Source organism: Bicyclus anynana, chromosome 1 (genome assembly GCF_947172395.1).
Source record: "Bicyclus anynana chromosome 1, ilBicAnyn1.1, whole genome shotgun sequence".
NCBI classification, from domain to species: domain Eukaryota; kingdom Metazoa; phylum Arthropoda; class Insecta; order Lepidoptera; family Nymphalidae; genus Bicyclus; species Bicyclus anynana.
In genome coordinates, this window is record NC_069083.1 from 18,235,324 (window position 1) to 18,249,687 (window position 14,364).

Here is a 14,364-nt window from a genome sequence, read left to right on the forward strand (position 1 = left end):
GCTTGCTTAGCAAATTAGTGCTTATTAAAGATAATTACTATAGGTGAAGTGCAATTTTTACTGTTAAACTTAAATATTCAAAATACCAAAGCTAATGTGACGCCAAATAAGTCACAGATCACAGAAAAATTTTCCAGAGTCGCGCTACTGCTATGTTTTGATAATATTTATCTTGTAAGTATTTAAAATAATTGAAGTAAATTAATTAAAGTTCCTTTTTGTATCACCCAATAGATTATACTATCGTAACAATAACATCCTACTATTACCGAAAAATACTGTCATTATAGTGATAACCTCCACCTTTTAGAAGATAAGCCACTTAATCAATTAGGAACCAGTTTCTAACTACTATATTTGTAAAAACATTTTTTTTGCAACATAGAAATAATTTGAAGTTTTTAAGCGTTTCTTTTTTAAAACTAAAGGGCTTTCTTAAATAAATAAATCAAGTACTTATCGTCAATTTTGGATGTTCAATATAAATAGTGCATTTACTTGAATCACCTCTCCTTCGCGTATATCTATAGAAATAAATATCTGAAAGACATCTAAAGATTTGCCATTTCCCCCATCGAAAAAGTATTTCATATCAAAATAACGGTTTTGTATGAAAAGTTTTATGGGTTCCATAAATCGCACTTTGACCCGCCTACAAATTGTAAACCTCAATAGCTTATGGTCGGTCGAGTCTGAAAATCTGAAAGGTCCAACGGTCGGTCCTTTGAACGAAGTTACTTAATTATATTACTTTAAGTTTAACACAATATATAGTCTAAATAATTTATTACTTGCGACATTGTATTTAAATGATATGTTTCTTAATGTCAAAGATGCTTAGAAGCAAATGAATAGTGAAAAATATTGTGTATGTTTTGCAAGAAGAGCAACCAGTCAATACTAACATAATTGTTATTTCAAAAGTACTTGTTTAGTGGACATGTTTGAACATACGAGTATCAAAACAAACATTTTGGATTGTAGTTTTATGCAGAACCGGGCTTGCAAGGAAAACTTCATCCCTTTTTCAGTTTTGAGGATTATCTGTCGGATCTGAGTGACGTTGTCGATCGAAGTCGTCGGTTTTTCGCGAGGATTAATTATTTGTCTTCTTCTATTCAATATTTTACTTAATTCAATATAATAATTATTTAACTAAATTAAATACGAATTAATAATATAACTAAAATTGTAAGCTTTACAAATAGGCCAACGTTAGTTTCATTTTGTTGTTTCCCGCGGGTATTTTCATAGCAGTACTTCAGTATCACCAATGAATCAACAGTGGCGCTATCGCACTATGCAGTTCAGTATGCGTCATTATGACTGGTGCTTTTCAATAATAAATAAATTATTCATCGATCCTGTGACTCTATGGGCCTTGGATAACTGCAATCTGGGGCACGTCCTAATATTAGTTCGCTGTTATGATTTATTGCTATTGTTTAGTTATTTTTAGTTTTATCGTTATGTTGATTGCGATTTAATTGAAATTGTATTATTATTTTCAATGAGGGATTTTTATTGTTTGATCTGTATGTATACAGGTACTAAGTTAGTAAAACCACAAATCACAATAGATGCAGTATGCATCTAATTATCTCTATTAATAGTAATGTCTTTTGATGTTTGTATAAATGCTGACAGTTTTACTCTTTTAGTTTTCCGTTTGGCTTTCAAACGGCGATTGTACGTACGATTGTAAGTACGACAATAATGTCGTACCTACTTAGTCTCCTAGCACAGATTTTTAGGTTTCCTTGATGAAATATGAGGAATAGTACTCGAAGTCAAATAAATAATTGCATATATGTATTCGAAATTATAAAAAAAAATACTCGTATAACATGTCGGTGTTTGCCATACTTCGCACGAGTTTAAAAATCATGGCATAATTAAAAAAAGACAGCTGTCTTTCGTTACATGCTATGGTTACCCTTGAACTACTAAAAAATTATTTTAATTTCTGCGGCAACTGCAACCTGGTAGCTCATGAATTCGTCCTTAAGTATGTACTCTAACTGATCGTTTTTGTACAGGCCGCTCCCTCAAGTGGTATGGAAGAAGGATGGACGGACGATGCTGTCGTCGCAGCGGCTGACGCAGGACAACTACGGCAAGACGCTGGTCATCAAGCGCGCCGGCTACGAGGACCAGGGCACCTACACGTGCGAGGTCAGCAACGGCGTGGGCACCGCGCAGACCTACTCCATAGAGCTCAACGTTGAGGGTGAGTTGTGACAACTGGTGTTGGACAGTTCGCACTCTGCTCCACCGAGTGGTGTGGGAGCAGGACGGGCGCACTATGCTGACACAGGACAACTACGGCAAGACGTTGATAACAACGAAGTCGAAAGTTATTGAGGAATGTTTAAGCTTCAATAGCTCAACGGTAAGAGCGGTCGTACTCATCACCGAGGGGTGGTGGTTCGATCCCCGTTGGTCTATTGTAGTACCCACTCCTAGCACAGTCTTTTCCGACTAGTTGGAGGGGAATGGGAATATTGGTCATATTATAAAAATATGACAAATATTCCTTTAAAAAAAAAAGTATACAGGAATTTGCAAATTATCTACCTTATCCAATTGCGTATCCGAGACATAAGGAGCATCGATTTTTCAGTAGGAATACGCTATCTAAGTTATTTATTCCAATAAAACTCGTCAAGGTTCGCTCGTCGCAAACAAAACAAGGAATAGAGTATGGTCTTTCTATACATAGCGTAAAAAATAACTTGTATTGCGTTAAAACCGCAGCACATGTATAATAACATTAACTCTTCAGTTTTCATGTTAGTCGAATTGTGAAATCTGGGTGCAGACTAACAAGCAACACTTAAAAAACAAAAACCATGGCTACTTGGTAGTAGCATGGGTTGTTTGTAAAAAAAAAGTAATTCTCCTGTTTCATTAAATAAAATAATGACCAAAGGAAAGTGTGCCCTCTAATTTGTATACCCAGCGGATGTAATCAGACTACATTATATGATATTCCTAGGACCACTATAAATAGCGAGCCGGTATAACGATGCTTGAGGGGTACGACTTGAAAGCGCGGAATAACTCGGTTGCGATGTTGCAGGGGGGCAGGGGGTCGAACACCCCGGTAGGCTCGCCAACTATGTGAGACTCGTTTCCGGGAGTTTCCTCCGATATCCGGGAAATATAGAATTACAGTCAAAGTTCGTGGGATGACCCCCTGTATCGATGGACTTAGATAGGCAAACTTTAGCATCGTAATATTCTTTATTCATATACTCGTTTGTAAATTTGTAAATTAATTGTTCTTCATTAATCTTGCTAGGTTTTAGAGAACGTAAACGGCTTGGCCTAAATACGATTGTTTTGTTTACAGTCCAAATAATCCAATGGCTTAAAATCAAATTGGGAAACCCTCAATAAATCATCGGAAAGATTCGTTGGATCGGCTAGTAAAAGGGTGTCTGTATATACGTTATACTTTTACCGCTATAAATCGCTAAACTAGTTTCAATGTATTTTCGCATAGAGATAGATTGAACTTTGATGAAAATATAGGTTGCTAAACGACTATAAAATTCCATTTATAAATACACTGTATGTATTCACTATTATTTCAAACTACTTAAACAGATAGATATCCATGCAGTTTAGACATGTATATTAAATATCTTCGAGAAACATTTAGGCTTTGTGTTATTGGAATCAAACGAAAGGAAAAATGATCTTTCTCCCAAATAAATCGAAGTGCACACGGACGTGACAAGATAGAAATAAATAGAAAAACAAAAATAGTAAAGGAGATTGAAACTCTTTCATACAATTTGGGCCACGAATGTAAAAGGATGAAATAAGTGTCAATGAATAGCTTAGATATTATTAAACTTTCACTGAAAATATTATAGAATTTGACAATCTGGAATTAGAGATATACGAGATTTAGTAAAAGTGAGGTTATTTAAGATAACAGCTGATATTACCTACATAATGAATAGCTAATTTTTCAAGTGTTTGATTTTATTATTAAACTTAGACCATTGTTAATTTACTTTTCGAATTGGATGAATGATAAGATAGAATTCAAATGACCGATGAGATCATGGTAAGTAGGGTAAGGTCTTAACGTTGAAAGAAAAACACCATGAGGAAACCTGTATTCCAGAGAGTTTTCTTAATTCTCTGTGTGTGTGAAGTCTGCCAATACGCTTTGGGCCAGCATGGTGGACTATTGGCCTAACCCCTCTCATTCTGAGAGTAGACTCGAGCTCAGCAGTGAGCCAAATAATGAGGGTAAGGTAAGTAAGGATCAAGGGTAAAGAGTGATAAAATAAAACACTTTATTTAGTTGATTTTTATTCATTTTCAATTATAATTAATATATCATCTAAGAATTGTGCAGGGGGTACTATATTTTCTTGATACCTAGCCCGACTAAGGTACTATATTATTGACATAACATGTGCGCAGAAGCCTACAGCCCTTTTGCCTACAATGCAATTGAAATAATCATTCAATATTGCTTCTCTACCAATAAACAAAATAAGTTTTTCGACTTATATCCCCGAAGTAGCCATGAGCTATTTGAAGCCGACAGCTCTCGAAGTAGGCTACTGCTGACCTCCCTGCACACTTCTATTAAATAACCATCGTTACCCCTTACATTCTCTCCATAATATGAACGTGCCTGCTTTTTAACAAAGCAAACAACATTTTTGAAACAATTTGATAAATACCTAATGGTATGAGAATTAGTTCACTGTGGGTTAGCTGGGGAAAAACATTTAAATTATCATTACATCCCAGCCTTCAATAACTAAATGAATATCACATAGACGATTATTCTCAGGAACATAATACTTTAAAAAGAGGAACAGCTCTCATATATCCTGGTAATACAATAGTAGGTTCTGGTTGGTTGTTTCTATCTTCTCCAGGCTGGCTAGCAGGAGGCTCAGTTAGAACTCGGGAAGAAGTTGATGGGCCTGAGACTATATGGACAGCAGCCCTGTCTGCAGCCACCCAACAATTATGGCAGATGTGGCTTCCTTGTTTTATCTACAACAAACATACATCACCTTCATTATAGTATTCATACTACACTCTTCTATACTAATATTATAAAGCTGAAGAGTTTGATTGAACGTGCTAATCTCAGGAACTACTGGTCTGATTTGAAAAATTCTTTCAATGTTAGCCCATTTATCGAGGAAGGCTATAGACTGATATATAACTAACTAAACAATGAGGCTGTCACAAACATGCAATATTATCATTTCAAAATCATAAATAACAATGTACATTGGTTTAACTTACAGTTTGAGGCATAATACATTCTTCTATGGCCTTATAAATTCTCAGTTCACAAGATGAGCCTGTAGGAAGCAGATGAGTGACTTGTGATGCAACAGAGCGACCACAGCGGAGGCAAACATTACGGTGGCCAAATTGTCTTGGTTGATCAATAGCTGATGTTTGTTCCAGCAAGCTTAGCAAATATAGTCACTGTTGTTTACCTGAAATATTGAAAAAATTGTTTATATCAACAAATTCTGTTTACTCTATACTTGGCCCCACCTGTAACCTGCTTTGTCGTGGGCTTACACTGTAAATCCGTCTCCTAAAGGGGAGGCCTGTGTGCAGCAGTAGAATGTAGGGCAATGATGTTACTTAGCTGATTTTACTATTTAAATGTTATCAATCATTGATGGTAAACATTGTAAGGAAACTATAGGTTAAATTGATAGATGCCAGTTAGCTAATAAATACGCGAGTACTTACAGGCTGCGGTGTACGCCATCGACGAATCACTAAGAGAATCATTTCGTCATTCAAGACTCGTCTGCCTGTGGTATTACAACTAGTAGTTGCTTTTTCCTTTTTCTTTTCTATGCCACAGTTCACACAAAGACCCATGATGTCGATTTCCAATCGATAAGCCGGCAAATAAATCCAAACTAAGGAGCCAAAGTCAAACGTGTAAACAAAGTTTTTTAAACGCATACGCCGGTCGCCGGGACTGCTGTCAGTGTCATGTCACTGTCAACATAGATAAAAATAGAGTCGTGAAACGATTTTGTAAATGAGAATCGATTTTTAGATTTCTATTTATTACTTATATCTCTTGATTCACAGTAGATTAATTTAATTGAACTAAATAGTTTTTAATATTGTTACTATATTTATATCCCCATTAGCCTCTTCTATATTTTTATGTAAAATTGATATGCATACAAATCGATTAAAATTATCGATTACCTATTTTATTTTTGATCTTATCTTATTTTTTACATTTCTCATCTTCCAGATTGTGAATTGAGCTGATTTTTTAAATGATTTAGTAGAAAAAAATAACGGATTTTTTAAGCTATCTTTCAACCTATTACAACTTGGGCCCAGAAGTTCCCGTCTCCTTAGTGGTAGGATACACAGGCATGCATATGCAGCTTAGTCTCGTGAACATAAATAAAATAAATAAGTAAAAACTTAAATTACATTTTGTTGACAAAATCGGCAAGTCTCAGAAAATCCGCGATGATACGCACCCGGGAGGTTTGCTTGTAAGTGGAAAATTTTCTTCTGAATCCGAGTATTTTTAGCTCCGAGTTTGTACATCTTCCGCGCGAGGTAACCTCAATGCCCTTTAAGCGGTATAATTATAACGTATGACGGAAACGAAAGATTAAACGGCAAGGGCTCGCTCTACAGCTCTACACTTACATACAGCCCGCCTGTCTAGACTTTTCATAATATAATTCATATAGCTGTCACAGAAGTACTCGTAGATTCCCTCAGCCAGAAGATACGAGTACCTAGTAGTGCTGTTGACGGAAACCAAAACTGTTGTTAGTTATAGATATATTTATACTGTTTTTTTTTTTATTCTTTACAAGTTAGCCGTTGACTACAATCTCTTCTGATGGCACAATTATGATGTAATCTAAGATAAGAAGAAGAAGCGGGTTAACTTGTTAGGGGGGGGTTGTAAATCCCCACCCTAACAAGTAGAAACCGCTACACGACATTGTAGCGGAACGCTGAATCGCTTGATCGCTTGCTGGTACGTCTTATGGGTAAACTAGCCACGGCCGAATGTTCCCAACAGTCAAATTTATATTTGAAGGTTCTATTGATAAAATAGAACATGTTTCAAAAGCTATAAATGATCTGATTAATAATAAACTGGCTTCCTTGTCTTAAATCTACACTATTTATCTAGCGGTAGGTTGAGTAGTACTTAAACTAATGTCGTACCAAATGTGACTTTGTTTATTACTAACACCAAGAACGTTGCTTCATTGACAAAACCTTCATTAGATAGTTCGTCACATTTAATTTTATAAACGTCGTTTGTCACATATAGACGCATGCTGTATATGTAATCAGTAACCCTGACTTCTTATTTACTTAATCACCCCTTTTAAAGAAAATCACACTCCTGATTTTCTTATAAAGGGGTTTGAACATTACATTGAAGAAGTTCAGTTTTTACAATTCGATTGGTAGTTGCAGAGATTAGAGCAGATAATCAAACAAAGCAAATACGTACATACAAACAAACACACAAACTATTGTAGTTATTACAACAACAAGATCCAATAACTAACTTAACAGATAATAATTCCTACGTATAAGAGACCCTTCCTAAATAGCCGGAATAATGTTTGTAATGATCACGTACCTCATTTATAACTATATTGTTCACTTAAGTGGCTGTGAAGCTAATGGATGACTGACGAGCGCTCTATTTCGAACTAAACGCCTCCAGCGGTCATTTAGTTGTGACGCTGCGGACTCGTGGTCCGGAAGAGAAACGTTTATACGCTCCAATTGATGTGACCCTTCCCTTGGCGCACTTGTGATCTAAGGGCCCTAATTTGTGACTTGTATTTCAATAACTTTTTTAAAGCAGCTTATATTCATTCATGTTCAATTTGTTGAAAATTGCTTAAAATATTAGATATGCGCCGACTCTGACTTTTGCCGACTAGCCGAGTAGTCGGTTGCAAAGAGGCCGATTAGTCGGCAGATTGGTCGACTTTACCGACTAGTTTCACTAACTGATTAGGGTATTATTCTCTTTTCTCTTACATGTTTATCATCTAAAGATGCAAACAAAAATTTGTAGACAATTAGCTATTGAATTTCTTGACTGATAATAGTCATGTTATTCTTTACTCTTTCAATTATTCCTCTTCCTCTCAATTTTTAGTACGAGTAGGTAATTATGTCCAACATAGAGACACTCTGTATCTTCATTGTCGTACTTGTAACTACGACTACAGAATTTTAAGAACAATGTGTATGGACCTAGAGGCATGCATATAGACGTGCCAACAGGTTAGTTCCCGACTCGTAGTAAACTGGCTGTTGTCCGGAAATGTGACGTTAATAATACTCCCCAATTGAGTCGGAGCGATGGACATGGCCGCCTATATAAGGGCCCAAATATTTCGGACAATAGGAACGTGGCCCGAGGCGCATTTTTGTATCGGGAAATTACGTCACTGCGGCGGCATTCCAACACTACGCGGGATCGCGCGAACGCAGTTATTCATGCCCGGTTTTAATCGACGTATAAAAAAATTGCTGTAGTGTATTACATTAATCTATCGAAAAAAATGGTATTCGTTCATGATATTATATTCTATAGCAGACGCCGCGTGGTTTTAACCGCTTGGTTCCCGTTCCCTTAGGAATACGGGGATTAAATAATATAACATATAGTACCCGGGGATAGTGTAGCTTCCCAAAAGTGAAAGAATTTTCCAAATCGGTTCTGTAGTTTCAGAGCATATTCAATCCAAACAAACAAACGAACAAATCTTTCCTCTTTATAATATTAGTATAGATTACATGTAAATCATGTGGAGCCATAAGACGTTGCCTCATTTACAGTGTATAACGATTTCTGAAAACGCTCTACAAATAAGATTTAGAACTTTAATGCAAAGGAGCTGGATCGTGCTCTGAGAGTATTTATCTTTACTCTGGTATTGGGAAGATACCCGCACCGATTTGCTCGTTTTTCGTGGCAAATACGATGGAAGATACTAAAATGAATTTGTAAAGTTTTTTCAATAGCCCTAATGTATAAAAATGTAATAAATGCATAGGGAAATAACTAGTCCCTGAGAAGCCAGCTATAAACTATACAGCTATATATTCACTCTTTACCACTTACATAAAGTAATAGAAGAATAGCTGAAACAAAATGCAGACTATATTTTTGATTTTAAGATGGAAACCTTCGCCTGTATCAGAACATGAATATAAAAAAACAAACAGGCAGGCATCTTCGTTCTTAAAGTAAATTAAGACAAACAAACCGGTATATAGAGACATAATGATGGATATATCGTTAGCTATGTAAAAATGTACTAAATGTACATAGCACACACAGCCCCACCCTTAAACTACATGAAGTATCAAATTTAGGGAGGGTCAATACGTCCGTGGGAAGGTCTCTGTCCCGCCGATATGTCAACATCCATAATAATCGATATCAATGAATTTATGCAACGCGCTTATGCGATGCAAACTCATTGAATCTCGCCGATCGCAGAGACAATGTCCGATCGGCTATATCACCCCACGCAAACTGCTCGACTTAACTTGACGACCGACCAACCGTCGGGCTGACTTTTAATGTGTATGGAAATTGTATTGATTGTAAAGTGTTCATTTTGGGTGTGGTAAATCATTGTTTTGTCTACTAATACGGGACAAGCAGATAGATTACTTTTCTAATTACGCCTACAAAGTAACTTATAACATATCTCGCTTTTCTTTCCTTCTGTAAATAGGATGGCTTATTTACTTATTTTTATCAGGTCAAAGTCAAAACTGCATTCATTAGACTATGAAACTAATGAACCGATTTGAAAAATTAGAATTGTACACTATCCCTGATTAACATAGGCTGTATTTTATCCCTGTATTATTACCACGGGAATGGGGACTACGCGGGTGAATGTGGTGTCAACTACTAGTGTATATTTATATTTATAAATTACTGTAAAAATCAGCAAATAGACGATTTGATTTGACTTACTCTAGAAAATCTTTATTTATATTTGGTTATCAATCAAATAATAAATGAAAATACTCATTGTTAGCTTTGAACAGTTTTCTAAGCAACTATTCTGATTGACTTTAACCTCGGATAATCTTTAACTCGCGTTTTTGGCTTGTTTTGATTTGGTACCGAACATCGAATCAGAACATGAAGTTGTATAAAAATGTCAGTTACCAACCTGAGTCGGAGTTGGTTGTCGGCATGTGTGTAGCTACAACATATGACGAGGTCCGCAACCGCATAATCTCGTTAGAGCAATTGTTTAGTGCTTTGCAACGTTACGCGTCACCACGCTGCAGTAATTGTGTCACGCGAATATACGCCGCAGGGCTGGCAACACCAATACGCGCCGACACCGTGGGCCTGCGGGAAACAAGGAGAAAGACTCAGACTCAGGTTATATCGTCAATCAGTCGTCTTCAGTTTCATAATCACTCGTTCTAAGGGTTTTTAAAATACTTTAGGATCAGTGTAACTATGTAACTCGGGTTCTTAGATCTTAAATACTAAGATAGGACTAAAAAATTATAAAAGGCTCCATCTTCTAAAATTGAAATTTTTGGGGCATCACTTGTAAAAGCTCTTGAAGCATAATCATTAAGTAATTGTTTGTTTTAACACATTGCAAATATAAATTGCCTGCCTATGTAAATTTGGGTAAATATGTTTTTATAAATGTCCCAGGTTTATAAACTCTGACATTATACTTCACGGCTGGTATTATAATCCCATGGATTAGATATAATCGCCATAATATCGTATTACAACACGGGAAAATCTAAGTAATATTATAATTTCACTAAGCACATTTAATGCTATTGTAGATAATTATGTCAATTTCACAAAATCATTTATTTCAGACTTTACCTATACCTACTTTCTTTCAATTTTGGTTACGATAAACGAGACCAGTTTATGGTTAACTGGTCTCGTTTATCGTATATTATATTTATATTTATCGTCAGTTTATGGTTAACTAATTCTGCGTTTTGTCGTAAAACATCAGACAACCCTGTCCAGTAAGCATTGCATGCGACAATTGAGGGATTACTGGCCCGCAAGTGTTGTGTTTGTCATAAATAAACACATTCCTGTGTAAATTGTGTCTACTTAGTGTAGCACCAAGTGGGGGTGACGCGAGTAAATCTTGTTATATGTATTAATATCTGATTGACCACTTGCCGTTTGATACCGTTTGTAAGTTGCTGCGTTTCCTGATTGAGTTAAAAGGGCATTGTGTTAGTAAGTTGGATCTAAGACTATGGTACCTTGCCTCCATTAGATGTATATTATAGCAGACGATGCTTTGCTCTCGCCGAAGCCTAAGTGACGCCGCTGAGGTCTCATTAAAGAACCTACGAAAATTACACAACCAGAAAAGTAAAGTAGGATGAAAATTGGCTTGCTGTGACTTCCCTGAAGGAATATGGAGATAAACGATGCCTATGTGTTATTCTAGACTACTATAAAAGAAAAAAAACATTCATGTCGGGCCAGGCGTTCAGAGTTCTTTATTATTTTACTATTATTTTTTATTACTACCATAAAGAAAAAGTAGTGTCAGTATAGAAGTTGCTTTAATTTAATAAAGTGTTCTTCAAAAGACGGTCACCGTGGAAGCACTTTAAAGGTCGTTCACCTGTTATACAACTGGTCCGTAATTGACACTTTGTCTTTATCACACTTCTTCACTTCCGTTCTATACCTTTATATTTTTTGCCTACGTTCAATATTTTTGAAACAAGCAATTTATTACTCGAATATAATTCTATGAAAATAACTCCTTAAATAATTTTAGAGTTTATTGTATGAATAGCCTGTCACTCTTGCCAATCTTTATTCAATGTATAATTTAAATTATATATGGTTTAGTGTATAACTTAAATTAATTTACAACACAACTATTTTAGAGTTGTATACGTGAAAACGAAATTACTTAACAAACCACACATTAGATTTCACAATATCTGTCATAATAATTAAAAATCCTAAAAGCTACAATTATTGCATTAAAGAAACACATGAAAGAAATAAAGCGAGGGTATACGAATTTTAGATCCCCCAGCGAGATAAGCTTTGTTTAAAGAAAAGCCCAGTGAAAACCACAGGGGGGAAAGTAATTAAGGTGAAAATCTTTCACAACATGAAGGTGTGACGGTATTGTACGTCTGTAAACGCATGCGTTGTTTGAGCACGCGATTGTAGCTGGTAGTTGGAGTCGTAAGGGTTTTATTTGAAAAGTTCATATGTACCTCACGTGTTTCAGGAGGGGGCTACTGGGATATAACAAGTTAATTTAGTTGTACATACGTGTTAGTAGTTTTGACTACGCCTTTGGCACAGTTCGTTCTGTGGTGTTCAACGGAGAGGTCCTGGGTGTGGTTCCTAGCTAGAATCTATTAAAGATTTTATGAAATTATCCGGTATGATTCCGCGTAGAAATATTTAGACAAAGGGTGTAATAAACTTGTGCCGCTTCCAAGTAATACCGCTTCTGTCTTAGACTGCATCGTCACTTAACGTCAGATGAGATCTTCGTGAAGGGTAACCTTGGCGTTGAATAAAAAAACCAAAAGTAACTAGCAAGTTACTTTGTAACCTGTGGTTCTATTTCCACCATTATCTTCCAAAGCAAACTCCTGCTCAGCAGGCCTAAAATGTGTAACAAGAGATATAAGAACATTTTGTCTACATATCTTTTACTTTTCGTCACATTGCATTTATATAGACGAAATTGTATTATGTTATCTCTTCGCTTATGTGTACTGATGACTGCGGTGTTTCGAATCTTTGGATGTGAATCATGAGACATTTGAAGGGACTTAAAATATATGAAGGAATATCTTTAACATGAACTTGTCATGATATAGTGTGGGCCTGACGCCTGTGATCGCATGCGTTGTATAGAACACGCGATATTTGCTCGTTTACTGCCTACTGGAGGACGTTCGTTGGAGTTGTTAAGGTTTTATTTGAAAAGTTGAGATGTATTTACGTGTTTCAGGAAGGGGATACCCATAAATTACTTGAATATAAAAAGTTAATTATGTTGTTCGAGTACATAACTATGGTATAGTTAATAAGTAATTTATTAAAATGTTTAAGTATCCCAATAGGTTAGGCGCTAAAACTGTTGTTTTGTAAACATTAAAATGTTCAAGTATTCCTGAAGATTAGGTGCTTAAACTGTTATTTTTTAAAGTAAAAACCAATTCTATAGATAGAAGCTATACTAGTAGGTAGGTATATTTTATAATATGTTCAATAATATACATACTGAGGAAGATACAACAGATGAAAACATAAACAAGTAAAAGTCTTAATCAGTAATACCTCGGCCACACACATGGCGATAATGTGAATATTCGCGTATTGTGTAACAAAACATTCGCGGATATTTTACGCCTTGTCGATGATAAACAGACACTTGTTGAATATTTTCGTCGACATTGTTGCGATGTGGTGGCCTAAGACATAGTCATTTCCCGGTGAAGTTCGTACCAACTGATATTACCAATATTGTTTTCTAAGCCACTCTTGTATTAGAATCAAAAATTGTCAAGCCGGTCAACCGTCAACCTGCTCGAGTATTAGCGAGGCTAACGGACACAAAAATATTTTGTTATATTTATATAATACAACATGACTGTTTTAACGCATAGTCCGACTAAAACAATAAAATTATTACTGCGATACGTAAAAAATAGAAGTAATTTCGTCAACTAGCATACTGAGAATTACGATGAAAAGTTATTGGGACACTCCGGACAAGGGTTGTTATATTTCTGGTCGTGTACAATTTAATAATGTCCTCAAAAACATCCCCTCGACATTTGGAAGCTCTACATTTGACAGCCGTTTCGGTTCGTATATTTTTTATTATTTTCGCAACCGTGTGTCGGCACAAAACGCAACATTTTATAATCCGATGCACGGCGAGGCGGAGGGTTGCGATCCTATCAATAAAACGAATGGGCCGCAAGCCGTAAACAGTGCGGGGTAGAAAAGCATTACGTTGCAACTTAAATGTCACCAGTATTCATTTTTATACAGTTTAAAATACGCCGGCAACTTAACAAATATACAGCTAAAACAAAATATAAAGTTTGGTGGATTAAAAAAAATAAAGTATTATTTAAATATCATCATCATCTCCTTTCCCTCATCCCACTTAAGTGGGGTCGACAAAATATGTCATTCGTCTCTATTACTCGTCAACTCGTATTATGCGAAATATTTACAGCTCGACTACATATACTCGCTAAGGGCATGTCCTAAAATTAGCTGCCATGCGCGTGTCAGCTAGAGGC

The 14,364-nt window shown here is 35.9% G+C and overlaps 1 protein-coding gene and 1 long non-coding RNA gene across 4 annotated transcripts in view; one reads left to right on the forward strand and one right to left on the reverse strand.

The window, feature by feature from the left end:
• LOC112048362 (neuroglian) overlaps window positions 1-14,364 on the forward strand; it is a 70,333-nt gene that overhangs the window by 30,767 nt on the left and 25,202 nt on the right. For all 3 annotated transcript variants that reach the window (XR_008251180.1, XR_008251181.1, XM_052884026.1), the window contains exon 5: window positions 2,040-2,230. Coding sequence is in view for 1 of the 3 variants with exons in the window: in XM_052884026.1 (XP_052739986.1) it covers window positions 2,040-2,230 (191 nt within the window). In the remaining 2 variants the exon portion in view is untranslated. The remainder of the gene's footprint in view (window positions 1-2,039; window positions 2,231-14,364) is intronic.
• LOC128198468 (uncharacterized) lies at window positions 4,391-6,860 on the reverse strand. The gene is made up of 3 exons (XR_008251191.1): window positions 5,758-6,860; window positions 5,293-5,492; window positions 4,391-5,034 (listed from the first exon to the last, which is right to left on the reverse strand). It is a non-coding gene; the product is annotated as an uncharacterized LOC128198468 (long non-coding RNA).